This window comes from Drosophila biarmipes, chromosome 3R, assembly GCF_025231255.1.
Source record: "Drosophila biarmipes strain raj3 chromosome 3R, RU_DBia_V1.1, whole genome shotgun sequence".
Lineage (NCBI taxonomy): Eukaryota > Metazoa > Arthropoda > Insecta > Diptera > Drosophilidae > Drosophila > Drosophila biarmipes.
Window position 1 is genome coordinate 27,656,436 of NC_066616.1, and position 27,448 is coordinate 27,683,883.

Consider the following 27,448-nt stretch of genomic DNA (forward strand, 5'->3'; position numbering starts at 1 on the left):
AACACACTTATTATTACTTTATATAATGCACGAATATATTATATGGATTTATGTACCTTAAATACACAAGTCTAAAGTACACACTTATTATTACTTTAGAAAACGCTTTTTAGCTAATTTAAGTAAGGCCAAACATGTATTCATTCACCAAGAATTTGAATATATTTTTGTATCTCCAATATAAGAACATCTCTATTTTGCTCAGTGCCAGTCAGCAGCATCAACACTTGATCGCCAAAGCCACTCAAAGGAGGCAAAGGCTGCCAACAAGTGCAGGCCATTTGGCAAGCGGTCAGTTAACATTTTTAAGGCTCTCGAGGTGAGCTCGTTTCCCGGCATTTCCCTCGCCTTTATCGCAGCTGCATCGGCAAAGGCAAAAAAGAAAAAAAAAATGGAAATTTCACCAAAACCGAAACGCTGCGTAATCATTTGTGGTCATTTGCCTGCCAACTGACAGCCGCACCGACCTCTGCCTAGTAGTTTACTTAATAATCATGTTTAAAATGCAGAAATTACTTTATATATACCTTATGGCCAGCAGCGGGGAAAAGCGCCAACAGAACGGGGCAAGCAACCGAAAAGGAAAAAAATATGAAATAAAATAATAAGCCTTTGTTTGAGCATTTTGGCGCTCAAATATTGACTAATTTGAGCACGATTATTGTGATTTGGATGCGGGACCGAGTCGGGAAAGAAAGTTGGCCATCCAGTCGTTCGGGCAAAGGAGACGTGCTCATATAACTGGCGGCCAGCCAATCATGGACGTGGTCGCCATGGATATATCTCTCGGTATCTGCTGGATGTGGATGTATCTGCTGGATGTGCATGTGCATGTGCATGTGGCGGGCACATGCATCTTCCCAGCGGTGCCGTGATGAAGATGCATGCGAATGCGAATTCGAATAGCAGTGGTATGGGGGCTCGAGATGGCATAGGATGCTGCATGGTAATCGCAATCGTAATCGTAGAAATTGTTAGCGCATTTTGGCCAATGCAAACAGCCCGAGGCGGCATCATTTAAAAAACATGATAGCATGATGGGTTTTATGTTTCGCGGTGACTGCCACAGGGGAGGGGGCACACTCGATTATGGGCCATAAATAAAAACGATTCAATAATTTAAATGTTTTTAATTAAGCTCTGCTCTTTGGCATATTTATTTACACATTTTGGTAGTCAGGCCGTCAGGCAGCCAGGCAGCCAATGATTTATTCGACTATGCAAATTGCGGCAGACAAAGGAAAATGCTTAGGAAATATGTATGTGCAAAAATGTGGCAATTTTCGGCACAATTTCTTTGGTCTAACCTGAGCATTATTAGCGTCTTTGTTGCGGGCGTCAAGAGGAGAAAACAATATATAGAGAGAAAAACCAGCACCACGGTAGTCAAAAGGCAGCCATCGTCTGGGATTAGTTTTTGTGCAGGAATTTTTATATTGCGGTTACACAATTTTCTTCAACTTTGTTGGCCAGCAGCCCCCTCGTTCCACGTCCTCCCCAGACAATCAATGAAAATCACATGCTTTAGCTGCTTCTGCTTTGGCCGCTTTTTCCTAGCGAGTTTTGTCGCTTTGACTGCACGATTTTCCACGCATTTTTAACCCAAATACCGTGCTAAACGATTTTTTAATGTCTTCACTAACAAGTTTCAATTACCAATCGTCAAATGCGTGCGCATAAAAACCGAAACCAGTTGCACTTAAAACCACAGCACCCCCTCTCTATCGCTGGCTCAATCAATTAAAATAATTCGCCTGATTTAATGAAATAAAAAAAAGAAGACCAAAGCGCAAGGAAGACAATGCGGTCGAGGAGCGGGCTAAAAAACCTGATGGTTGAGGACTTTGAGCCAAGTTGTTTCACGTACCGCAATCAAATTGCACTTCGATTGGCCAAAATGGAGCCATCAGTGGAAAGCGGCAGTCGTCTCATCAGCTCATCGACTCATCGTAATCACATTTATTGAGATAAACGATGGGGCGTTCCGCGTTGCGTATACGCAGTGTGTGTGCGTGCCCAATGTGATAATTGTGTGCGCTGGCGAAAATGGGTTAATCATCTTTTGGCACATATACTTCATGCTGACAAAAGAAAGCAGCTGCTGCATACTTTCGGGATCCAGCTGTTGGGTAATCGTCAGTTTTCTCAGTATTAAGGCGGCAATATTTACAACTCTGAATATGGAAATTGCCAAATTCCTCGCCGACGCATAAATTACGATAGTCATTCGCTGGCCGCTCGTAAAACGCACAGAAAACGCATCAAAAACGCACGGGAGCTCGCAGCTGCACATTTCATATTTCTGCACTGCAAATTGTCATCGTTAGCCAAGTGAGACCGCCGGCCATTCGGCAGTCGATCATTTCTCACAGCCAGATAATTATCGCCCACCAGTTGAGAGGCTGCCCCCAAAAAGCCAACCAGCCGGATATGCCAGTAGTTGCTAGTTGCTAGATGGTAGTTGGTCAGTTGGCAGTCAGTTGCTGACCAATTGACCAATAGCTCAGCGCACTGGCAGCTGATAAGGAAAATATATGCTGCAGCTGCTGCTGGGATGCCCGAATGCCGAAACGCCGAAATGCCGAAATGCCTCAATTGCATGCAAATGCATAATTGAATCAAATGGTCCTCCCGGTCGCAGCAACTTTCGAGCCCCGCCTAATGAAGTAATCAACGGCCGGCATCTCAGGCTTTTTGCTGCCATTGTCAATCAAAAGTCGCGTTTTTATTGCGCCTGCGTTACAAACCAAATCGCATCAAGATGTATTAATCATTTCGGCCGCTGCCTGCGTTGGCGTTAGCCACATCGAAGTTGGCAGTGGGACACTGGGGAAAATACTACACTCCTTTTAGTGTAGTTACCTAAAAAAAATGTATATTTTCCTAACTTATACTAAATTATATATTATTCAAAAATTTAAAACATGATTTTTAAAAAAGGAAGCACTATCATCTTTTATCATCATTTTTTTAAACGAGTATTTTCAATTTATCATTGTTTTATATTTGTAAATGCCTTATACACTCTAAATTTAAAAAATTGTACGGTAAAGATATTTTATGCTATAATAAAATATTACTTAATTTGTTTCTTAACGAAATCATTTACATTTTTATAAACTGAAATATAGGAAATGATAAATATGTCATTATACACGATTTCAATGTGAGTTGAATCTTAGTCTTAATAGGTTGAAACCCTTTTTCAAAAAGTGTTTTCTAGTTTAAAAAAAAAATAAAAATTCTTAAAATTTTTAAGTTTAAATTTTCTTAAAAAATAATATATCAATGAGAAAAAAAATTATTTCTTAAATCACTGTTATTTTTGTTTTAAATTTTCTAGTTGGTAGAGGGAAGTGCGGAAAACCTTCAGAGACAGGCAAAGAGGGTACCTTTTAACTCGGCCAATTTGAATGAAACTTTTTTCTCAGTGCAGGGGCAGCCGGCCACAGTTAGCAGCAACAACCGACGAGCAACAACCGGCAACAACGGCAATGCCATTGCTTTATCAGCTGGCGCAGATCTCTTTGGCATAGCCTGGCGTATGAAAAAACGCCAAATAACTACAGGCGAGACGGGCATGATTAAAATGCGCAAAAATGGCAAACTCCAAATGGGCGCTGCTCGGCGGTAACGGCAACAACAACAACTACAGCCACTACAGCAACGGCGTGTGATGTACACGCGGCGCATTTCAATTCCATTTGATTAATGACAAAGCCGTAAAAGCAACTGCATGAAGGGGGCAAGCAGCTAACGAAGATGTTGCTGATTGGCCCGTTGTCCGTCTTGGCCACAATCCCATTTGGCTTTGAATTCGAAGTGTTCCGTTGCCTGTTGTCAACTGTCGGATGCAACGATGCTGCTCAGGATCGCACTTCTTTTTTATATGCTCAGCCATAAACATTATGCGAACATTAGGCCAGGCAGGCAACCAGAGCCACGGATCAATAGGGCCAGTGACTGAAGCTGTTTCGAATGCAAAGCGGGCAAGTGCAGGCGTCTGCGAGAGTAGAAAGTGTTTGCCACCCACGCGGCGAATCTGCATAAATACTGTCCACCAAATAAGGCCAAGAGAGTGCCTAACGGCCTTGCGCCAGTGGGTGCTGCTCCCGCTGTTGCAAGTTGCAAGTTGCCAGTTGCGCCTGCTGCTGCTGCTGCTGTCGTGCCTTGCACCGTAGCAACATGGCACAATAAATTTCAAATTTGCTATGAAACTTGTATCAGAACATGTCCATCTTGGCGGCCCACACTCTCCCAGCAGCCCCCTGCTGTTGTTTTGGGTGAAAATTTTCGTGTGCCTGCGACTTTCACAGCATTTGAGACATTAGTGAAACGGAAACACCAACAGTCAGAAAAAAAAATATACTAAAGTGAAAAATTTGAATTTTGTAAAAGATTCCTTAAAAACTGTTAAGGCAAAATACAATTCAAATTTTATTAAAAATATTTCAAAATTTGCCCTTTTATTTTGTTTTCTATCAATGGAATTTTTTTGATATTTTACCAATAAAGATTTGTTGGTAATAAGGTATGATCTATTTAATCAAATATTTTCTAATGGTCATTCTCGAAATATTCCAGAATTTGGGTTTTATTTTATAAATATTAATATTTACTTTCTGATCATCTTCCCATTTTTAACGAATTTATTTTTAAGTTATAAAATATTCTTGTTAAGGTGAAATGCTCTGATCCATTATTTTTCCCAGTCCACTTTTGGCCTACAGCCAGCTCGTCATACATTCTCCTGGGCCACGTGATTAATGCCTTAATTAGTGCAGCGCTCAATCAATTTTGGGCCAGTTAGTCAGAACCCAACCCAGAAAGCTAAGAAAATATGATTGGCAATTGTTCGGCGCGGGGTCATTTATCAAAATCAATACGGGAACGGTGCCTGCGCCTCAATGCCGATGCCATGCCAGGGTAATAACAAGGCTAAATGCCGAACGGAGCGGACAGCCCCCCGAGTCACAAAAATTTGCATTTTAACAAGTTAATTTTTTCAGCTGCCGCACTGCTGTTCTAAGTCATTGCAAACACAAAAAACAGTAGCGCACGAATTTTGGCAGCCTTTACTTTCAGTTGCCGTTTTTTTCCCCCCTTTTTGACTGGCGACATAATAATAATGACAAACCAGAAACAAAAAACTTTAACACAAAATCTGGAAAGAAACACGGTCGGTCACAGGCTAAACAACGACTGCATTTGGTTGCCCAAGCGTGACATGTTAATTGAGTTTATTTTCCTGAATTTTTGATTATGTTGGGTGGGCGTTCACCCCCGGCTCGAGATTTTGACAGTCAAATTGGATTGATATGAAAATATATATGTGTCCGCCTGCTATATAGAAATTAAAGTATTAAGGCATTTACGTGGAGAGACGCCTCTGCCCGGAATCATGATAACTTTATTGATTTTGCCAAACGAGCAACACAGCCGCCGTCGCCGCAGCCGCCGAAGACATTGAAACCAAATCGTGAGCTCTGGGCTAACAATCAAATCGGCGAAAGAAACCAACAATTGTGGATGTTTTTTCTCCTTTTTTTTTTGTCTGAGAGTCTGTGACGTGATCGCTGCAGGCGCCACTTGGCAGCCAAACAAAGGGGACCAGGAACGGCCAGAAATTCTGGCTAATCAGCACAGACAAAGGGGGTGACGCTCCCATGTATTTAGTTTTGAAGGCTGACTGCTCGCTGCCATTCATTAAAGCCATTTAACATACAAGGTGTGTAGGAACCTTAGGAAATGCATTCATACACATCCTACCCAGCAATTTGGCTGGCTGTCATGTCAGAGTGCAATGAAAATATTTTCACTTGCCCATCAAACGACACACGGCACTTGACATGAGACAGGCAACGTCAAACATTCCGCAATGCCACCCAAAAGGCATCTTCATAAAGATTTTCCAAGCGGCAACAGCAGCATCCAACACTCCCACATCCCAAAAAACCAGACAAGAAATGCCTTCAACAAACATCGTGTGCTGTCTGTGGGCTCCTTGAAGTTTCTTTTTTCCCTGCCTCGATCAAAATGATTTTTCCCTCTGTGGCGTCTTTTTCATCATCATCATTAAATTCGTCAAGATGCAAATTTCTAGCCCGTTGTTTGTTGTTTGCTGTTTGCTGTTTGCCAGTCGTGCTCATCTTCCCGGTGGCAAAACAAAAAAAAAACAAATGGTAAAAAGGGGAGGAGTGGGTGTGGGAGTGGGCGCAAAAGGGTGGGAGGCCATCAGCCATCAGCTATCAGTCTGGCATTTCTTGGCTCTGACATTATTTGCCTGGCTAAGCACAATTTATTGTTATGGCCCGGCTCTTAGGGCCACCTGTGGGCGTTGATCTGGCCATATATAGCGATCCCATGAGATCCGAAGCGATATAAATATAAATATAGCCGACATGTGGATATATATAACTCATAGCTGAACGAGGTACATAAATTGCTCGTGACTGCAATTAGACAATTGTCGCCGTCATCCGAACTCACTCAGCTCAGAAGCTAATGAATTTTTATTTGTATATGTCTTACAAGAGGCAAACAGTAGGGCAACAACACAGAGTCTTTGTTGTGTTGGTGGCTGTGCCGCGGCTGCTGTGGCTGTGGCTTGTATAAATTACCATAATAACAAATTACGGATCATTAAGATTGTCAGCTACTTCGTTTCAATTAATTAACCATTAATTACAAACCGCCTGGGCTGCAGAATGTGTGGTAACAACGACAAATGCTGCACATGCTGAGCAACAAAGGAGGCACTGCTGCAGCAGCAGCAGCAGCAGCGGCAGCAACAACCATATTAGCCACGACAACGATGACAACAAGAAGAGGCCGAAATTAATGCAACAGAAGACAACCGCCGCGGCAAGTGAAGAAAAGCGCCGGAGAAATAGAAAAAAGCAGCTGTGCGCAAATATGCAAATTTCACAGAGTAAAACAGCAGCGGCACAGCGAATGCAGCAAATATGCTAAGAGACTTCACTTTCAATATATAGCAAAGGATGCTTAGCCTGTTGTTGTTTGTCGCTTTTGCCAGTTGCACAAATTGCATTTTACCATATAAAACAATTTCAGCTGCTAGACAAAAGAAACTCAACTCGATGCGAGCCAAACAAACACATTGTCATATACCCACATAGCCAAAACCAAACCATACAATGCACCAGCCGAAACTGTGACAAAAGCACCGAAAGCCATACAAATACAAATTGAAAGTGAAACTCCAGGAAAAAATCCAAATGGAAACAAGAAATTTGCATAGAAATGAATTTGCAAGAGTTTGTCGCGTCTGGCGAGTGTGTATGGTTATGGCTGGATTATGTTGGATTAGTTGCTTGGGAATGGGAAAGGGAGGCCTACGAAAATTATTGGGTTTGCCGGAGCAATTAATTGAGGGAAATATCCCACTGACAACATTGTGTGCTCCTCGGGTTCTTGGGAAATCCATTTGAGTAATATGATTAATTACTAACAAATACGGTACGAAACAAAGACTCGGGTCTTACAACTAGTATGGCTTTTATGATAGAAATTATTATAGTTTTAAAATCCACTGCCACATTATTCCCTCAGCTGGCCTAATTAAATTTACGGCTTTATAGGTCTAGTTTTGTCATAAATTTCCGAAGAACATTTAGCCACTTCTATAAAGTGCCAAAGTCTATTGAAAGTCAGTTAAATAATTTGCTCAGACCACTATCGAACACCTTATAAATCCATTCATCAAGTTAAACATATCGTTAATTTTACAGATTTAACCATTTGTTTTATTAGATTTGCCCAACACCGTGTAAATCGGCCATAACTCTGTGGCCCCGGCAGCCCAACTCATTGATCGCATGTACTTGATCTATAAAGAACATCGGCTTAGTGCCCCACGCCGCTCGCGCCCCTCCTGCAGGCGCATGACTCTTTATGACAAACGCTCTAGGTAGCCAAGTTCGTTGCCTAAGTCTTTTGTATTGCGACTGGGCATGCAAATATTTGCATATAGATTTACACACCCACGGGCCGCCGTCGCCGTCGCCGTCGCCGTAGCAGTTGGCAACAATGGCCTGGCCCAGAGCCTCCTTTACTTGTTTAATATATGTAGCTTTATAGATACGATGCCAAACTTTAAATATATTACACTCTAATGCCTTTTAAGCCGAAACTATAAATTTCTTATCGCCGATCGAAAATCAAGCGTGCTCACCACAAGTCACTGTGGCAGAAAGCAAAGCCACTGGGTCTCTGGCGGTGGATAGTTGGTTAGTTGGATAGCCGGGGATAGCTGGATCGGAGGCACACACCCTAGTTGGCTCACTCGTGCGTCATATTCAAATGCGGCCAGATCCAGCTTTTCAGCTCCGGCTCCAGGTCGCAGATTGCGTCCGCCAGATAAGCCAACGCCAGCGCCACTGTTTCGATGACTACGGGAGTACGGGACTACCAAGACTACGACTACTTCATATGGCATATGGTCTGTGGTCTATGGTCTTTGGTCTATGGTCTATGGCATTCTTTCAAAGGCCGTTCGCTAACGGATCGGGCTGGCAGGAACCGAGGCAGCCATAAATGGCCAAAATGCATGCGCTGCCTTAAACAGTCAAATGTGTGGATAATAATTTTGATTTATTGCCACAGCATCGCGGCCAACGAGCCACCGCAATCGGCAATCTGGGCTAGATAGCTCTTTGGCCAGGGTATTACAGCCATTATCAGGAAAGGCTCACAACCTGCCGTTTGAACTGCGTTTTTTTTTCGTTTCTAGCTTTTTTGGGGCGTGTATTTTGCGGTGTGGGGCGTGTGCCAAACATGCTAATGAGCCCAGAGCCAACTCTCAGTGGACCAATCGGCGAGCGGCTAGGCGGCTGGGCGTCTAACAATGCCCACGTTTGCTAACAATATGAATTTTAAGGTCTCTGTTTCGAATACCTTTTTTGCATAATTTATACATTTTGCGGTAGCTCCCGGACTGACCGCAACGCTTTCCCGTTTTGCCTGCATTTTAATTATGAAACCAACTCGTGCCAGACGCCAAAATCGAAGCGAATCGAATCGATAATTTGCATGAGCAAACGCCCAAATTTTGCACAATCAACACAATAATTACAATTTTGTTTTGTTTTCTTGATTTGTAGCTAGCTAAAGAAGTTTTCTTTCGGCTGAAAAGAAAAGAAAGTCGCCCCATGCCTTACTTTCTCGATCGGCAGTTTATCAGCCCGCTCGGCAGCTGCAGAGTCATTCATCTTGTGGCCGGCAAATGAATCCGCAAGTCCGCAAATCTGAATATCTGAGTATCTGCAAATAAAGATGTTGCCCCGGTGATCTGTCAGTTGTGCTGCCGCAGCCTCTTTTAATTGCAGGCCAAATTGAAGCTGACATTTATGCCTGCACTCCATTTCCATTTCCATTGCCATTTCCATGGCGAGTCCCCTCCCCTTGGCCTGGCTAATTGCCCAGATGCTGAAATCTGAAATCCTCCCGAAGTGAGGTCCTCCTCTAACGGGAGACGATCACATGCAAATTGAGCTGTTCGGGGGATTTGTAGCTGCAACGCCGGAGTTGTACGCACAATTAGTGTTAGTCGTTTGCCCGGGACAACACTCAATGGCAATTAGGGTCGCCTGGCGTACGAATCCATTGCAAAATGCCAACAGTTGTCAGTGTGTTTGCTGGCCACAAGTGCTGTTGGCCACTCGACAGGGGCACGCAAATTGTAATTTATGTGACAAATTTTTATGTACCACTAGCGGAAATTTATTGGCCAATGTTTGCCGAGATTCTCTCGCGAGGAACCTGCAGTTTATGATGAGCCGGCCGCTAAAAGCTCCTCGTATTGCTCGTTAAATGATGGAATCGTTTCGGAAGTGAAGCGATTCGATTGAGATCGCCTCTTTATCTGGGCCTTCATCAGGGGATTTCTTGCGGAGCTTGAATTTTATGGCTAGTTAAATTCCGTTCGGTTCTTTTAGTGCTCCTCTAGGACAACAAAATAACTACGTCAATGAAAACGAATTAGAGTTGAATAAGTTAATGAGTGTAGAGGTACTATACGCAAGTAGGAGAACTTAGCGGTGTAATTAGTAGGAATAAGTGAGGTAAGTACTTTGAAGAGGCTTATATGACTTACAGGTAAAAAGTATATAAAACTTTTATAAATATTGTAGGGTAAAATGTCCTTAAATTAATTTGATTAAGTATGATTTTTATGTATTTCTCCCTACCATAAAACCTTTTTCTCATCTGTAATGAGTTCTTAGCCTAAAAATAATAATAAATTTCTATTCTGATGCTCATCTTCCTGGAGCAAACACCTTCGATTGCACTCGAGAACGAGCGATAGAGATGGACCAGCACTCGAGGCTGGCGAAGATTCCGAGATTCCGAGATTCCAAGCCATTCATGCCGGAAGCGATTCATTCACAACGTGTTGACTCCAAACAGGTGTACGCAGACCATAAGCCAAGTCACATTCGACTATCATTTATCACTTGAGCCGCGGCAGCGACTTAAGCCAAATCTACGAGTATTTAAGCTGCTAAAGTGTTCGAAGCGTCTTTGTCCAGCGATTTGTCAATGATGCAAGCTTATGGCTTCGGCCGATAGAATTTCCCAAGCGAACCCATTCATTAACTTTGCTGTCCGTCGCAGCGGGACGGCTACCAAATAGAAATCAATATAAATAGTTCGAATTTCGCTTTTCGTGCTTAAGACAAAACATACAAATAAAAAAAAAAACAAAACGAATTAGACGCATTTAAATACACCGATCGAAATCGATTTGCATTTAAAATCGAATCAGAGATTTCTAATTTCGTGCTACCACTGGCCAAGACAATAAAACGCCCACGCTTGGGCAATAGATGCGAACCAGTTTATAGAGCTGGCTCATCAGTCATTTTGATTACCACAAATAACCGGAGCTGGGCAGGCTTTTATTGGCCTCTGCCATTGATGTCAAATAAATTGATCGCGTCCGAATGCCTTTTTAAATTCCACAACTTACAATTTGTTTTATTTTGTGGCCGCTACTGTGGCTCTCGGGCTTATGCCATACGATGGTCCAGTTCGAGGCACTGACTCTGACATATTGCCTGACAATCTCAGTGAAACAATAAACACAAGACGACTCTAGAATCATGCATAGCATTAAGACCAGCAAAAGGTCAGCGCGGAGAACTCGTTTTGTCATTTGCCAAAAAATACAGACACATCAAGCGAGGCAGAAATAAATTGCTTCAATATCGAATTAATAAAATTCAAATTATTAAACCTGGCCATTTCCTGATCAAACTAAAAACGAAATCAAGCAAAAATAATAAAAGCAAGGAGACATACAACGAATTCCAGCAATATGTGACCCAATTTTTTCTTTGAAAAGAGGAAAATAAAATAAAATCCAAAGTAATTTATTGCATGTTTTGCTCATTAAATTGATTTTTCCCCTTTGATTTTTGGTGCCAGTGCCAGTGTCATTGTCAGAAAAGGGGAAACATGGACTTGGACCCGGTGAAACTGGGAAGCCAAGGAGTCCAGAGGAGCACGAATGTTTGCTGGCTTGTTTGTTTGTACGCCGAATGCGACTGCTGCACTTTTCGGCACGCTCGGGTTTCATAAAAAATGCCAATTAAGCGTGAATATAAGTGCCAGATAATTTTTCAGACAGCGGCCAATGTAACCCAAATTGCCAAAAAACGCGAAAGAGTTACAACAAAGCCAAAACAAGCAACAGGAGCCGAAGGTAAAAAGTAAAACCGAAAAGTAAAACTCATTTTTCAGGGGTAAAGTTCTCTAACCGAAACGGAGTTAATATTCTTTCGCATATCTGGTGATTGAGTTTAAAATTTAATTTTGAGATTTTCAGTTCGATTACCACTGACATTTCTATTAAGTGAAATTCAGTTTTCCTAGAATACTCAAGACAACCTAGTTTTATTCGTCGATAGACTTGCCTTTGAAGTGACCTGCTGACAGCCGGCAATGATGACTTCAAAAGCCCGCCGCTGACCTCATAATAAGCCAGGCTCATCGCCACTTCGGCTTTTGGGGGGTTCATCTGCCTTCAGGGAGGGCATTCGAGATTCGTTTCGGCCTCAAGATCCCTCTGCCAGGCAGCCTTAAAAAATATTTACAGCACTCAAGTGCAATTCAAGTGCTGGGCCAAATCGAGCGATATGCCATGTCCCCATCCACAGCCACATCCACATCCACATCCACATCCACGTCCACGTCCAAGTCCGAATTCGAATCAGGCAAAAACGAGACCGACCCCCGAAAAAAGTAAAACCCAGGCCAAGAATAACGAGCCAAAGTGTTTATCCGCTTTTTTTTCTCTGTTGTGTCGGATTTTGAGCATTTTTCATTTCGGAACGACAGGCGAACTGATGTTGACGTCCACGTCTGTATCTTGGAATTGAAATTGGAATTTGTGGCATCGTTTTCGGTTTCGTTTACGATTTTGGCCAAGAGTCTCTCAGCGCGGCATTCGTACTTTGACTAGTACAATGACAAGAGTTAAGCCTTCAGTACCCAACAAAACAAAAAAAAAATAAAAACAATCCCCAAAACAATGGCGGTCATGCTCATAAAATGCCCAAATGTCATCGGGCTTTATTTTATTCCGTAATATATAAACCGATCTTCGCTGTTATCGCCGGACCCTGGGAGGCGGCGTTGATTTTGATAAATGTTTAATTAATTTTGTGCCTCGCTCGAACATTAAACCTGGCTATTTTCTGACTTAATGAACAGAAATTAACAACACACTGAGATCACTCTCCGGGGAGGGAGATGATATGTGGGTATATATATAGTATATTTCTTGGATCCAAGGGGCGGCCGAGAGACAGAAGCCAGCCATGCGGAAGATCATCAAAGTCTGCGCTTTTTTGGTCAAGTCTCCTCTCGTCTCGCCGGGCTTTTCTCATTTACATTACATTATGCTGGCTCTGGGGCTCCGTATTATGAATGAATGTTTACCTACACACATGTGAAAAATGTTGTAATTAGTTTTCAGCTCTTTTTCCCTTCCTCGCGCAGTGAGTGATTTTCAACAACGACTGCAAATTACAAGTTATTATTAATGTTAACAAGCGAAATCTCCGTGTACTTATGTGTGTTTATGTATATTGTATGGTGAAAACTAATTTAGCAGGGGGTCGCTCCTCACCCGGAATCCCCTTGATTTCGGTTTCTCGTATTTTGTTGTATTTTCAACCAAAAAACTTATGCACATGCCACGTATGTGTATTGTAAAATTAATGACTGTTCTTGATTTATGCGAGGCGATCAGTGGGGAGCAGGAGGCACCTTCCGCGGCAAGTGGGTCACATGTCCCGTGGGTATTTGTACTTACAGATGCGGCTACACGAGGCACTAAATGCGGTCATAAAAAAGAGAGAGAGAAAAAAAAGGCAAGACAAACTCCCCAGTAGCGCTGACATTACATAGAATCCGAATCAAACACAAAATACGAACCACAATAATTATGCAAAGAGCTGCAGCGAAGAACAAAAAGCTCGTTGCACAAACGACATCGACACGAACTCATAAAATATGCAAAATGTGTGCCAGGCAGCCAGCAAAGCAGCAAACCGGCAAACCAGCAGAAGTCGCCACTCAGCCAGCAACTTGTGTCAATAAAAATCAAGCCAAGCACTGCAAATGCATCCTCCAACTCTCTGAGCCCAATCCTCTGCACTTGTTCCGTCGGCTCGATCCTAGGCAGCTGGAAAACTGTGAGTGTGTCTCGAGTCTAGACAGCAGACAGCCAAAGTCACTTCACATTGCACATTGCGCTTCCTGACTCCGGGATTCAATGAGCCATGGCCGCGAAGGATGGAGATGGTGGTGCACTGGATGCTGGTTTTTATGGCCCACCGATGCACCGATTCCAGTGTATATCTGGGTTGAGTGTGTGGGACTTAGTGGCCGTACTATAGATATGTTCGGGGGGTACAATAAAAAATTCATCTCTGCCATGAAAACGGCCGAGCCGAGAGCTAATCAGGGGTTAAATTTATTGTAAATCCTCGGGGGAATTTGCATACACCCGCGGTGATCGGACGATCACATGGCATCATCGGCTGGGATCAATGGACAAATCGGTTTATGTACTGGCCCCGCAGAACGACAGGAGCAGGAAGCGGCAAAATTCCGGCCAGCTTTATGGGGATCGTTAAAATGGGGAGGTGTTTTGGGGCAACATTGCTCAAATTAGAGTAGAGCTAAGGCCAAAGCACTTAAAGTGCCTGCTGCACTAATAAAAATTTAAGGAAATTTTTAAAAATTCGTTAGTAGCTTAAAAAGCAAAATTAAAATTGAGAGCCTCCAGATATACTTCCCCAAAAAACTTCTTTAGATAAAATACAAATTGTAATATTTTTTAAAAATCCCCCCTTCAAGTTACCCTTTTCTCCGCATGCCGGAAAACTCTCTGGCATTTATGGCTGGCAGTAAATAAATAAATAAGTAAAGCAAACGAAAATCAAACGGGAAAATGTCAGAGGCAAAAGTTCTCAGCCCGGGCAGCAGACAAATAAATTTATGACACATGACGTTGTGGAGTACGAGTACGGAGCAGCCAGCCACATCGACATCGAACGAGAGTCGTCGACTGAAGTGTAACTTCCCACTGACCCAATTTACAAGCACTTAATGCCAAAAAGGAGAAGTCGTAGAAGAAATAAACAAAGACGAAAGCCAGGCCGGGGTAATGCATATCAAATAAAGTTCAAGCGACAGCGGCAACAGAAACACCAACAAGACGACAAAAATTATGACCAAAATAGACAGCACTGCCAACAGCAGGAGCAACAACAAAGAAATTTAAATTAAAATCCAAAAACTCCCACACATAAAAAGTCGAGAAAGAAACACGCCAAAGAAAAAATGTACGCACATGCACAGGGCAAAGGGGGTGACCAGAGAGAAAAAAAGGTCTGTCAAAATTAAATCATTTCGGTGGCAAACAACATAAACCGATGGTTAAAAGTTGATAATGATGATGCTTGGATAACGCTCGTTATTACTAAGGTTGGTGTTGTTTCTGCGGGATTTGCTGCTGCCTGTTTTTTTTCTTGTTGTTGTGTGTGGCTTTTTGGCCGTCCAGTGCGTTGGTGGCTGGCACTGACAGCGTAACAAATGCTATTTTGACAAAGTGTCTGACATGAGGAGCGTGGAAGCGCAGACCCAGAAAGATACAAGCGAAACGGCGAGGGCACTACCATCTCACCATCACAATTATGCGAAAGTGAGAAGAAATACACTGCGAAACGGTCTTGTATGCCATAGCATGCCATACCATACATGGCCCAAAGAAGAAGAAATTTATGAAAATTTTCTACCGCTGATAAACACCCGCTAAGAGTTAAGCGGACAAACGACCCAGAGTCCATTCCACTTCACGGCCAAGCTTCCGGTTTCTTTTTTGGGTGAAATTTTCTAGGCGCCTGTGGCAGATTTATGTGAGAAAAGGCAACAACGAGCGGCACAACATTTTTCATAGAAAATTATAAACACCGAAGCGCTGAAACACCGATGGCGCGAACTCCACTAGAAAATTTGCATATTCCTCCCTTTTGGCGCTTTGACACGTATGGCATGACACGGGCAACAGTGTTTTAATTATTAATATTAGACATTAGAAAATTAATACCAACGAATAAGATAAACAAAATCAATCGGTCGGTGGTTTCACAACCCATGGGGCTTCACAGACAAATTAACAGCTTTTATTTCACTCATTTGTCACCGTGTTTCTGGGCAAACAAACTAGATTTGCCGTTAATTGAAGAAAATCCTAGTCTGTGATTTTGGGCATGTTAAGTGGTCAAATGAGTGACTAATTTAACGTCAAATAAACAAACACAATGCGTAGAGAAAATTATATAAGTTTAACAACAGTTAGCGGCAGAGAAATTTGTATTTCTTAAAGAAAAACTTCTATGCCCTGACGGGTTATTAAATGAATCTGCCTGAAACTAGTTTTCTTTTCATGTATTTATAGTTCTGAATTCTATTTTTAGTGGACGTAAGCTTCCACCAAACGATTATGACGTTTTAACTTATTCTTAGAACTCCATCATATTTTTTAATCATTTATCTCTTTTTTGTCGCACACCATAATCAGTTTTTCGTTCATTCATAATTTTTGCCTGAGAGCGTTAACAAGTTCGTTGCCTAAGTCTTTTGTTCCTGCTCACCAAAAAAAAAGCAGTGATCAAGAGTTAATACAAAGTTATTCACGAGTGTAGTTAAGTAAAGCTTATCTCCGCCATGAGTTCGTTGCTTGAGTCTTTTGTTTGCATTGCTGAATGCGGCGTTGATTTGGAATTGCTTTTTTAGTTTTATTTTCCGTTTTTGTCGTTTTTAATTTCAAGTGACGACGTTTCACTTTAATAATTTTAATACCTTGAGTTTTTTATTGCCTTCATTTTAATGAAATGCCATTAAGGTGTTTCTCTTTCCCTGAGCTTGGAGCCAATTGTATTTTTTTTCTGTAATAGCCATTGGATTTTTCCTGTGTGATAGGCGGTTTTGGTTAAAAATTGTGTTGCTCCCATTCAGGATCTTATCTGAAATTGATTTCGTTTTAATTTACTGCCTGCACACACTTAAACTTGGCTTTATGGTTTTTTTGCTCTCTTCTATCGTCTGCGCCCGCTTGTTATTGATTTCATTTTTATACAACTTAAATAAATAAAACTGATTAATATTCATTGATGGCTAATTTATAAGCGTTGTATGTGTCAGCGGATCTGGGTGCCTTGGTTTTTTGGTGCTAAAGCCACTGCTACCGCCAAGTTCGACTAACTTTCTTCCAGCAACTGGCAAAATTATCAATTATGAAGTCATTATTATTTACAGCAAGCCAAACATGCGGCCAGCCGCTTTTGATTAATAGCTTTTCAAGCCACGGCCTTGTCAAGGGTTCGCCGTTTTCTATTTTCGCAAGCTAAAATTTTGCGCATTTTTCTTTATTTTTTTGCACGGAAGGTGTTGCCGGAACATTTTTTTGTGCGTTTGAGTTTTTGGCTTTTGCGGCAGTCGCTGCGCAGTTCTAATTAGCTAATTATACGCTAAATTAGTATATAATTATTGCTGGCTTGCACACGCCGAGTGACTAATTTAGGCAAGCCAAAAGTGGCGCTTTGGCGAACCTATTGGCGCTATTTAAATTTGAGGAAGAGAAATACTCAAATGGCAGATAAGGCTTAAATGCCGTTGAGATGCGCTACCAGCGCTTTGTGAAATTTGTAATCAATTTGCCAATTTCGGCACAAAAGACCAAAGACAAAGAATTTTGTATTAATAGTTACTGGCTTGGTCAAAATCCTTTATATTTTTGCTTTAATTCTGCTTTGTTTTGCGGTTTTCTAGTCGTGATAACTAGCTGGGAATTTCTAAGACCTGTGCGTCATGACTTTCCAAATACAAAACAGCAGCGATAAAACTTGAATTTATATGCCAGCGATAAGGCTGGCACGGCTTTGAAGACTCGGACAAAACTATTAAAAAATATACAAATTTGTATATATATATGAACTACCAAGATTTGATTTTAATATGGTTCTGCTTTGCATAGATGTGCGACAGGCAAGAAATATAGAAATAGCTACAAAATAAACTTAAGTCTAAAGACTTGGCAACCAAACTTGCACTTACCGGTTTGAAATTGGTCAAAGTGGTCGGAAAGTTTATCCAATTTTAACAGCTTAATAAATCCACATAAATATGTACGTTTATAGTATATGGATTCTTTTTTTTTTGTATGCGTATTAAATTTGTTGGGCAACACAATATGATTTTTAGCAGTTTTTCCCAGGCCTCAGCCCATAATGACCATTATTTATGGCTAACGATTGTTGAAGACACACTCTCACACACATTTATCATGGCATCGTCTTATCAGACGAAGCATAATTCTCGGCCTGCATTCATAAATTTGCCAGCCACAACTATTTCATTTGCATTTGTCGGAGGTGCGGGAAATATTCTTTTAACAAAACTAATTTGCCGGGCTTAATTAAAAAACTCCGAGCTCCGTAACGCAGTTTCCGTTGGCGGTTTCCGTTTTCTATGGGTTGGGTGTTTTGTGTTTTTCCTCTTTGCTGGGCGACAGGAATCGGAATCGCGACGATAGATGGAGGTTTTTAACGCTGGCCGACGGCAAATGAACTTATACGGAAGTCGGCTGAGGTGAGAAAAGCAGAAACAGACGAATTCCGAATCGTATTCGAAATCTCCGCTCGAAGCTCCGAAACGCACGCAACGCTCAAACACTTGAAACTGAACTGAACTGAACTAAATCTGGCTCTTGGCCAGCTTGTCCAAGAAGTTGTTGGCCAAAAGCAGCGACGCCGGCGTCGACTTCAGCCGATCCGCCGAGAGCGTGACGACAACGCCGACAGAGCAGATCTTTCCGATTTTTGTTTGATTTTTTGGGGGTTTTCGATTTTTGTTTCAGCTATTATAAGATCTGTTTGTTGTGGCCGGAGCGGGCCCAGCGGTAAATGATAATAAAAGTTAGCCCGCCTTTTGGCCTGGCCAAAAAGCAAAGCGCTCTTCGCGCTCTATTAGCGATTCTGATGCTGATTTATGCTCTTAATATATTTGTCAATTATTTTTAGGATCGCCCAATGCTTAATTCTTTTGTCCGCTGGGGTTTTCTATAGATTTCTATGGGCGGTTTTGGGATTATTTTTAGAATTTGCATAGGATGGCAAAGCATTGAGCATTAAACTGTCAGCATTTTGATATCGTTTCGGCCCATAAATTGCACGCTTTACGACCGTCTCTTTGGCCATCTTAATCAATGGAGAATTGTGCAAAAATTAAAACCTTTTGACCTCTGTCCGGTAGAATCTGGTTAGCTTATTATCTGGGGAAAGGCTGTGACGGACACGCCCGGTCTATTGAACTTTTCCCATAAATAATCTAGATGTTTTCTCACAACAATTATGCGGCTGCGACGGCGACGGCGACGGCGACGGCGACTTCTGCTAGCCATTGATAGAAACGCTCTCATTCACATCGCCTGGCCCCCCTTGTTTGATAATTTATCAAAAGCTTTTAGTCAATGATTTCGAATTTACGATTTCGATTCGCCTCAATGGCCCCAAACTGCGACTGTGTTTTCTTAAAAGCCTTTCCACTGTCTCGCAGTAAACAGTCCATTGAGTGGAGTGCCGCAACGACCTGACCCCCATAAGCGTTTCACTAATTCATGCCACTTATTAGCCACAAAAACACAAAACAGCCAGGCCGGGCCAACTTGCACCTGCCTCGTGGAGCCGTGCTCCATTTGGGTCATTTCAACGTCAATCAATATGCATTTGAACTCCATCAATCGTTTCTTCGGCTGTGGGATTTGGCCTGGCTTTGGCTTCGAGCATTTCTCTTGGCTCTTTCTCTTTCGATACGATTTTATGGCTTAATGCCGTTTTCTGGCCATTGAGCACTTAACGCTACATTTTCGGGCGGGACGGGTTGGCGAGGGGGCAGATATTACCCGGACTTATTGGCTGTCTGGTATCGTGTATCTGGTATCGCTATCGATGTTCATCTGCTTTGCATTTTATGGCGTCCCTGCTGACTTTTCTCACATTTCTACGGCCGAATTTCAATTTGGTGAACATCTATTTTCGGAACCAATATACATAGCATATGTATATGCTGGCGTTTTATGAATTTTTAATAATTTCTTTTTATGTTTGATTTGACACCCGGGCAAACGATGAGAGCGGTTCCAATATATTAACGGTTTTTTAATTACCCACTGTCGGTGCCCCAAAACAAGTTCGCTGCCCAAGTCTTTTGTTCTCCGCTCGGACAGCATGACGGCCTGACAACACCAGGCTCCGCATCCAGGTCGGAAAAGTGAAATTGAAGTTGTAGTTGCCGTTGTTGGCGGGGGAAAAACGGGAGGCGGGCACCTACATACGTATAATAATGTATAAAAAAAAACCTAGTAATCAGGGGAGCCACAAAGATCGGGGGCAGCTCATTAACTTGCCGCTTTCGTCAACCAGCCCCAGATGCCGAAAATAAAAAAATAGCGCCACGTCATGTGAGGCAGTCTGGGCTTTTTTTCGTCTATACTTCGAGTCCCTCTCAAGGTGTTGCAGCTACCAGAGCTACCTGACTCCCCGTCTGGAGCTCCGGATTCCGGAATGCAGCGCCCACTCGGCCAGCGTTTATTATTACATCTTCTTGGGAGCCTGGGCTCGCCGCCTAGCCTGACCCATTTTCTTTATGGATCGTTTGGATCATGCATATATCTGTACGTACATAAATCTGTTCGCGGCTCCACTGTCCCCTGGTCTCATTGTTAAGTGTAACTATTAGTTTGCTACGTTTCCAGGTCAACGGGGCAATCAATCATATTATGTACAGAAGGAAATTTGTATAGTCGCCGCACAAGGAGTGGAATTTGATTTCTCTTTTTTTTTGGCACTTTACATGCCCTTGCGGCTGACTTTGTATTGTTAAACGGTCGGTCAATGGCGGAAATACCTCAAGCGGCATAGTTTCTTGTCAACTATAACGAATCGCCGAGTGTTGGGTCAGGAAAAATATAATATTTCATTCTATTTGGCGATAAATTGATATTTATTCGTAGGCCTTTTTGTTTATTGTGGGTAGAGAAAAACAATTCTAATTTAAGGCTCATACCTTATTCAAATAATATTTATTAATAGATTTAAATCCATTTTATTCCAATACTATTTTTTGATTGATCATTTATAGTTATTTATAGTTTTTCTACAGATGCTTTTTAAATAAAGATAATTATAATTTCAAGAAATATTTAAAAAAAAAATTCAAATAATAACTAAATATTCTAGTATGTTTACTTAATTTTCCTTAAATGTTTTAATATCAGCATTGTGATATTTCTTAATTATAACTATACCTATATTATTGAAACAAAATAACACACATTTAAAATTCTCAAGAGATTACTAACTATTTTAGTATCACTCACTAAAAGCATGCTTCGAAAAACAAAAAACCCACTAATCATCTGTGGTCTTCGACGACATTCGCGTCAAGAAAACCAACAAACGGAAGTCCGCACACAAGAATTGAAGATGACTAAAGCCAAACAACAATCGGCAAATAAATTATGGTTATGCACTAAGCAAATATGACTTAGAAATTATGGCTCTGGTGTTTGTTTTGCCAGCGGTATCTCGTCTTCCTTATTTACGTATCTACGAGTGCCTATTTGCACCAGATTTGTTATACATTTTTGCTCGAAATTCCTTGCGGACAATGGCTTCTGCGAGTATTTTCTCCACTTGCCGCCAGATTTCCCAGCATATTTCTACACAGAAATGGGCGCAGGAAGCGCATACCGAAGACTCTGGTGTTGAAAGATAAATAAAAAGCTGCACATTCACGATGCTGACCGGTGGCGCGGCGGGCTGTTATGAAAATGAGTTTAAGTTTTTGTTTGTTTATTTTCTAAATGAACTTTTCACCAAGCGGATGTCGAGTGTTTAGCGGAAAGTGAAAAGTGCTGCTTAAAATGACTTAGTTTGCAGGTTTGCGGGTTTTTTTGTTTTTGGCCGGGGCCCCGGTTACGGAAGTCGGCAAAGTCGGTAACTAACAAGTTGTCTATCATGGAAAAGCAATTTCCATGCCAATGATTTATGAGCCGCTTAACCGGCCCATTACAATCTTATCTCTGGGCTATTATGTACACCGTTTGAGCTGACAAAATATATTGTGCTCGAAATCTAAAGCTGCCACGCTAAACTTCAAGTTGAATCTGAATCTCGAGCCTGGGCTGACGCTGACATGTCGCGCTTATCGCTGTTAAACTATCAAGAGACCAGCCAGCAGACAAAAGCCGCATAGACCTGGCCAAAAATCGGCGAAAAAAAAACACAGTCAAGAAACCAAAACAAAACCCAGGTCCCGGCCACAGTACCATACAATATATACGTGTGTACACAGTGTGTCTCAATTGTTTGCCACCACGCACGCGCGCAATTACTTAAACATGTCCAAGTCCGCGTCCACGAGTGGAGCCCACATTTGCCAGCCAGGTGCACTGTGGCCAACTGTGTGTGTGGGTATCTATCCTAGGCTATGCAAATGCGAATGCAGTCTCAACTCGTACTCATTGAATGACCCTCGTTAGGCGCCCCCTGCCCACCTTGCAACCCCGTTCCCCGTTCCCCGTTACCCATTCCCCATACCCCGGCCCTCGTGCCCCTAATCTCCTCCTGACTCCGTCACGCTTTGTTTGGCCTGTCAAGATGACAAGTGTTTGCTTTGCTTTTGCCTGCTCCTCGACGCAGCTGGCGCTCCGGCCATGTAAACTTGACATTTGATAGCATTTTAATTAAAAAGAAGTCGATGTCGGAGTTGCAGGAAAATTTATGACGGCGCACTAAATCCCAGCGCATGTGCGTGGTCTCTGGAAATGCCTTACTTTTTTCCTCTTTTTTGGTCCACTCTAGCGCCAGATCTGTCTATAGATCTTAGAAATTATATCACGCAGCGTTTCGGATCTGTGGAGGTGGCTAGCCGTATCTATATACTCGGGGAAAAAAAAACGTATCTGAGGTGAGGCGTTGTCCGTGACCGTGTGGCTAGCCCAGCGAAATGAGGTCGAAATTATTTGCAATTTATTGAAGGCAATCACAATGCCTATGAACTATATTTCCAAGCCATGGCATGTTGGGCTCTTGTGGTTGTTGTTTATTAGTTCTTCAGCTGGCCTTTTCATTGAGCCATGAAATTCCGTTTTCTCGCCCTCCTCCCAGGCACCTCGTCTCTATTTTTCCAACTTAATTTTTATGTTTACTCTTTTTTCCGCAAGACATTTCTGCAGATCGTGTTGGCTGGCTTCGGTTCGGTTTGCTTTTGGTTTTGGTTTGGGGAGCTGTGGCAGAAGTGCCGCGGAGATTGATAGGAATGCAGCTGGATGTTCGGTTGATTGGAATAATGGCATGGCCGAGAGTTATGTGGGCACATTTATCTGCTTTGATTGCCTTTATAAAATATTTTACGGGAAAATGTGTAAAGTAATCTTAATGCAGTTGCCAGGAATCAAGCGTTCTTCGGGGAAATCTATTTGGGGATTGGAAAAGAGATATTTTCCCCTAATACATAGATACTTGAATGAGTTAGGGCAATTTTTTAAAACTCCCATATTTTTTAATTACATGTTTATGACCCCCGTAAGAGTATTCAAAATTAGGTTATACCGCCAAATATTCGCTACTCACGACTCCAAAGTCAATTCATTTCTCTTCTTGTTTTGGCATATTTTTTTTTTGACTGACTTTGTGAATTGAGTTAATTTCGCTGGTAGCGGGTGGTTGATTAAAACGGAAATGTCGTGCGTTTAGCTTAATGATCTCCAACGCCTCGCCTTTAACTCGTTCGTTTTCAAGTGCAAAACAATTTGCATCCCCTGAGGGGCAAAGTCTCCAGGCCAACTAAGAAGCCTCACCCATATTCCGTCCGAACCCTTGAATTTTTTTTTTTTTCCATTATTTTTATGGGATTTGAAAACTACGAAACGCTTTTCATGCTTTTCATGTTCAACGTGATCTGCGCTGATCTCTTCGCATCTCCATTTTCATTTCAATTTTCCAGCTCTGAGATATTTCCCGTTTATTTTTTTGCGCAGGTGTTGGCTGCATTTGAAAATAGTGCAAAATCGTGCTGGAGATATTTGTACGTGATGCCATGTTGTAGGTGTCGGATAAGGATTTCGTCTGGGTTTTGGTTTCAGTTCGGCAGACTCCAATTTGGCAAAGAAACCCAGTGAGAGCCCAGAACCCAAGGATAAAGTCTGAAGCCGAAAAAAATGCGTGGTTGTGCCCTAAGCCCATTCAAATTGCCCAATTCTGGCTCAAGCTCACACTGAAACAATTGCAAACTCATTGACGTCATTAAAAAACGTTTAAAATAAAGTTTTGCGCCTTTATTAAGACTGACATTCGAACAAAGGCTCTTGTCAGCTTTTTGTGGCTGTTGTCTATTGTTATGATTAAAATATCCCAAAGAGTGGTTTATTTTTGTTCGACTTGATGCCGCTATTTTTCATTATCCACACCGCCCCCCAACCCTTGGCACCACTTCAGTCCAGAGATCTCTGTTTATTTAAGTAGCCACCTCAGTAGAAAAAATTATTGTTGATCTTTTTTAGGCCGTTTCATTGTTGTCTTTACGAAGCGGGGCGTTTCACAAAATCAAACTGCTCCACATACACGGCATTTAACGCATAGCCCCAAGAGCGGGGGTATACATAGGTATATGTCTCTGTCTCAGTCTCTGTTCATTGTTGTTTATTTTTATAAGGTCTCGGGCCGGGACACACCTTAAACGAGCCACCGAATGCCACCGATAGATAGCCACTGTAAGTCATTGGGCAATGCCCCGCGTTCCACTACTACCGAGGGAAACTATGGATTTACCAAACTTCCAACATCCAGCTTACCAACTTCAAACAGCTATAGGCGGCATTTAAACAATTTCGATTTGTTTTAAATAAAAGCAATGACATGCCGCAAAAGTATTAACAACAATCAATGCAGCCCATAATCACAAAGGCGCAGCAGTGCCTGATCGATATTGGTTTTTGGCTTAGGAGGTGTCTGGTATTGGTATTGGCTTGGCATTAAAATCGGTAAATAATTCACGCCATTAAGCGTGCGACGATCTGTAAGATACCAGGCGATGTCATACGATTCGATGCGATCCATTACCCCAAATCGGTATCCGAATCTTGTTTGCATCTTGGGCTGAGGCTGAATTGACGGTTATAATTTTTACATTTCGACTGGCTTATTTATGGTGCAATTTCGTTTTGATAATTTGCTGCCTTAAATGTGTCCACACTCGATCTGGCTACGTCATGGCAATAATCAAATGTAAATTATATATATCACCATATTTATGCGTGGTAATAAACTAGAGGTTATTTACATATGTTTATATTGATTGGCAGCCCATAAAGATAGCCAACAAACTAATTTCCCTGCACAGCAGGTGCTTGTCTTTGCATTGTTATCAAATCAACATTTTCGATGGTTATCTGGAGTTCGAGTTGGAGTATATATATGTGAGATGGTATTTTAAAGAAATTTCTTTGGAAATGCTTAGAGATCGACTGGCCTTCGAAAGGTTACACCAACGTAAATCTGGCAAGTGCAAAGGAATTAATCAATGTGACATTTATGGGCAGTATGCTAAGTTTTTCCCCCATCCTCGGAATGATTTCCCAAATAACTCAGATAAAGTCGTTAGGGCTCGTTAATTGAATTAGCTATCTGAGCATGCATATTCATTCTCAATCAAAAGCAACACCGAACTAGTTTTGGATCGCCATTAGCAATGCCGTATGGCCAAAGCGGAAAAATATAATTTCTTGTTTCAGTTTTAAGGCTTCTCTAGGAATGAGATTCAAATTTGGCCTGCAAGTGGCCATAAAATCTGAGAAACAACAACGAGCATGCCCGAATTTAAAATCAATTAAGACAAATTTATGCTGACATGAGACAAATCTAAGGCAGCAGCGGATTTTGCGTAGGCGATCATAAAACGAAACGGACTACAGAGTACGGGGGGAAATGGGTCTTTGATGCTGTAACCCAACCGTTTTTGGTAGCCCATTTTTTCAGGGTCCAAAACAAATCATTAGGTGATGTAGTTTTTTGGCTGCCCGTCTTTGCCCGATACTGATGCCAGATTTATGCGACATTAGCACGCGATATAGAACAGCCACCAAGAGGGCATTATATATTGGATGGTGATGAGGCCACCTACGGTGCGATGAATAACAATTAGTGGCATAAATCAGTGACAATCCTCCATCGAGGGGTTGAGTGTATGTTTGTCTGTCTGCCGGGGAAGGCAAACAGGCGCATAAATAAAGCAGATACATTGGTAATACAACTTGGCTGGCTAGATAGCTCTCGGCTCCTCGCCGGCCAGAAGACTCTCTTCCACTTGCCAGCCTGTCTCGTCTCGGGGGCTCTAATTGCTCCGCGTCAATGTTTACCCAACTGTGGGTGTTCCACACGCACTCGCTCGTTGACCGCTATACGATTTATACGATACTTCTCGCTGGCCGCCAATGTTTGCTTATTCTAATGAACCCACACGATACCGCTGAAGTAGTGTGCAGAGGAAAAAAACCAACCTAAAATATACATTTCAGTTTTGCATTTGCAGCCGCCTTAGTTTTGTGTAAAATCATATAATCATAGCGGGGATTTTTTCGTTAAATATAGAAATTCTTGTGCGTCAATTAATAAGAGAGAAAATTTCTGCTGAAATTTTTGCTGAAATTTTTTTCTGGTTTATCTGCAAAAATTTTAAAGAAAACCCTATGGAGAAGTCAAAACAAGATCAATATTTATTATAATATTAATGAGCCGCCCAACCGGTTTGCTGGTTAAATCAAAGTGTTTTAGAAACCCACATTTGTTTAAACTATGTTGATCAATTTAGTTAATAAATTACTAATGCAAAGTTATTCAAAAAACGTATACCTTCATTAAAATTAATATCTGTTTAGGCATTTTTCCGCCATATCTGGCTTTATTAAGTGGTGAATAAACGGTGTTAAAGGGTTTGTAATATGTGGTTATGGATATATTTAAATTTTTTGAACATCTATATAAAGTCTTTGATACCATTTATGCTGTGCAAATTATAACGAGACGGTGAGAGTTGTGAAGCTGCTCCATTAGCGAGGAAAATTGCGGATTCCCGAGTGATGTCATGATGATCATGTAACTCAATTTCAATTTACATGATCGATGCTCGCATGCCAACGGGCAGCTGTGAGAAAAATTGATTGAATTAAAAGATACACTGCTTCGGAGGGAAGTGGTGCACGGATGCGGTGGTTTAGAGCGGCTCCGAGTGGTGCAGATTGGCGGGGCAGGTGCCGCGGGGCCAAATGTGTAACTGTGCAGGCGTTCGATTTTAATCGCTTCATTTAAAATGCCGCCGATACGCATCAGTTGGCTCCTTGGCAGCAGCAGCGGCAGCAACATTTACTGCAGTAGCCACTGCATTGCGTGCCACTTGCTGCGATCTCGTTTTGACCAAAAACCGACTGCAAAAAGCGCCGAGCGCTTGTGGCCAAAATCGAAACACAAATGGCCGCCGCTTGGCAGCAACTGCCACTGCCGCAGATTGGCTGACCATTTTCATGCTGGGGGAAAATCAAACGAAATTTTTAATTAAATTGTTTGCCGCACTTGGCCATTCGGCCGAAGGCGCATAAAAAATCTTTTCAATTTTAATTAAATGGCCTGCGAGCTGCCCGCAGCATTTGGTTATCGCTGACGTATGCATCGCATATGTGCGAATCCCCCGCTCGATGGACCGCTTTCCAGCCCACTTCCGCGCCCCCTGACACACGTGTGCCGTAAATCAAGCCGCCTAATGATGCATTTAGCGCATGAAATATGCCAATGCAGCCACG

The 27,448-nt window shown here is 42.0% G+C and overlaps 2 protein-coding genes across 4 annotated transcripts in view; both read right to left on the bottom strand.

Moving 5' to 3' along the window:
• The window catches only part of LOC108024817 (TPR-containing protein DDB_G0280363), a 94,507-nt gene that overhangs the window by 5,672 nt on the left and 61,387 nt on the right, over window positions 1-27,448 (bottom strand). The window contains exon 1 of one of the 3 annotated variants that reach the window (XM_017094942.3): window positions 17,650-18,308. The exons of the other annotated variants lie outside the window; for them this stretch is intronic. The gene's annotated coding sequence lies outside the window, so the exon portion shown is untranslated. Of the gene's footprint in view, window positions 1-17,649; window positions 18,309-27,448 lie in introns of those variants that run through there. 3 annotated transcript variants of the gene reach the window in all.
• On the bottom strand, window positions 12,435-12,588 carry LOC108024818 (uncharacterized). The gene is given in 2 exon segments (XM_017094945.1): window positions 12,435-12,509; window positions 12,544-12,588. Coding segments are annotated over 2 exon segments (120 nt in total).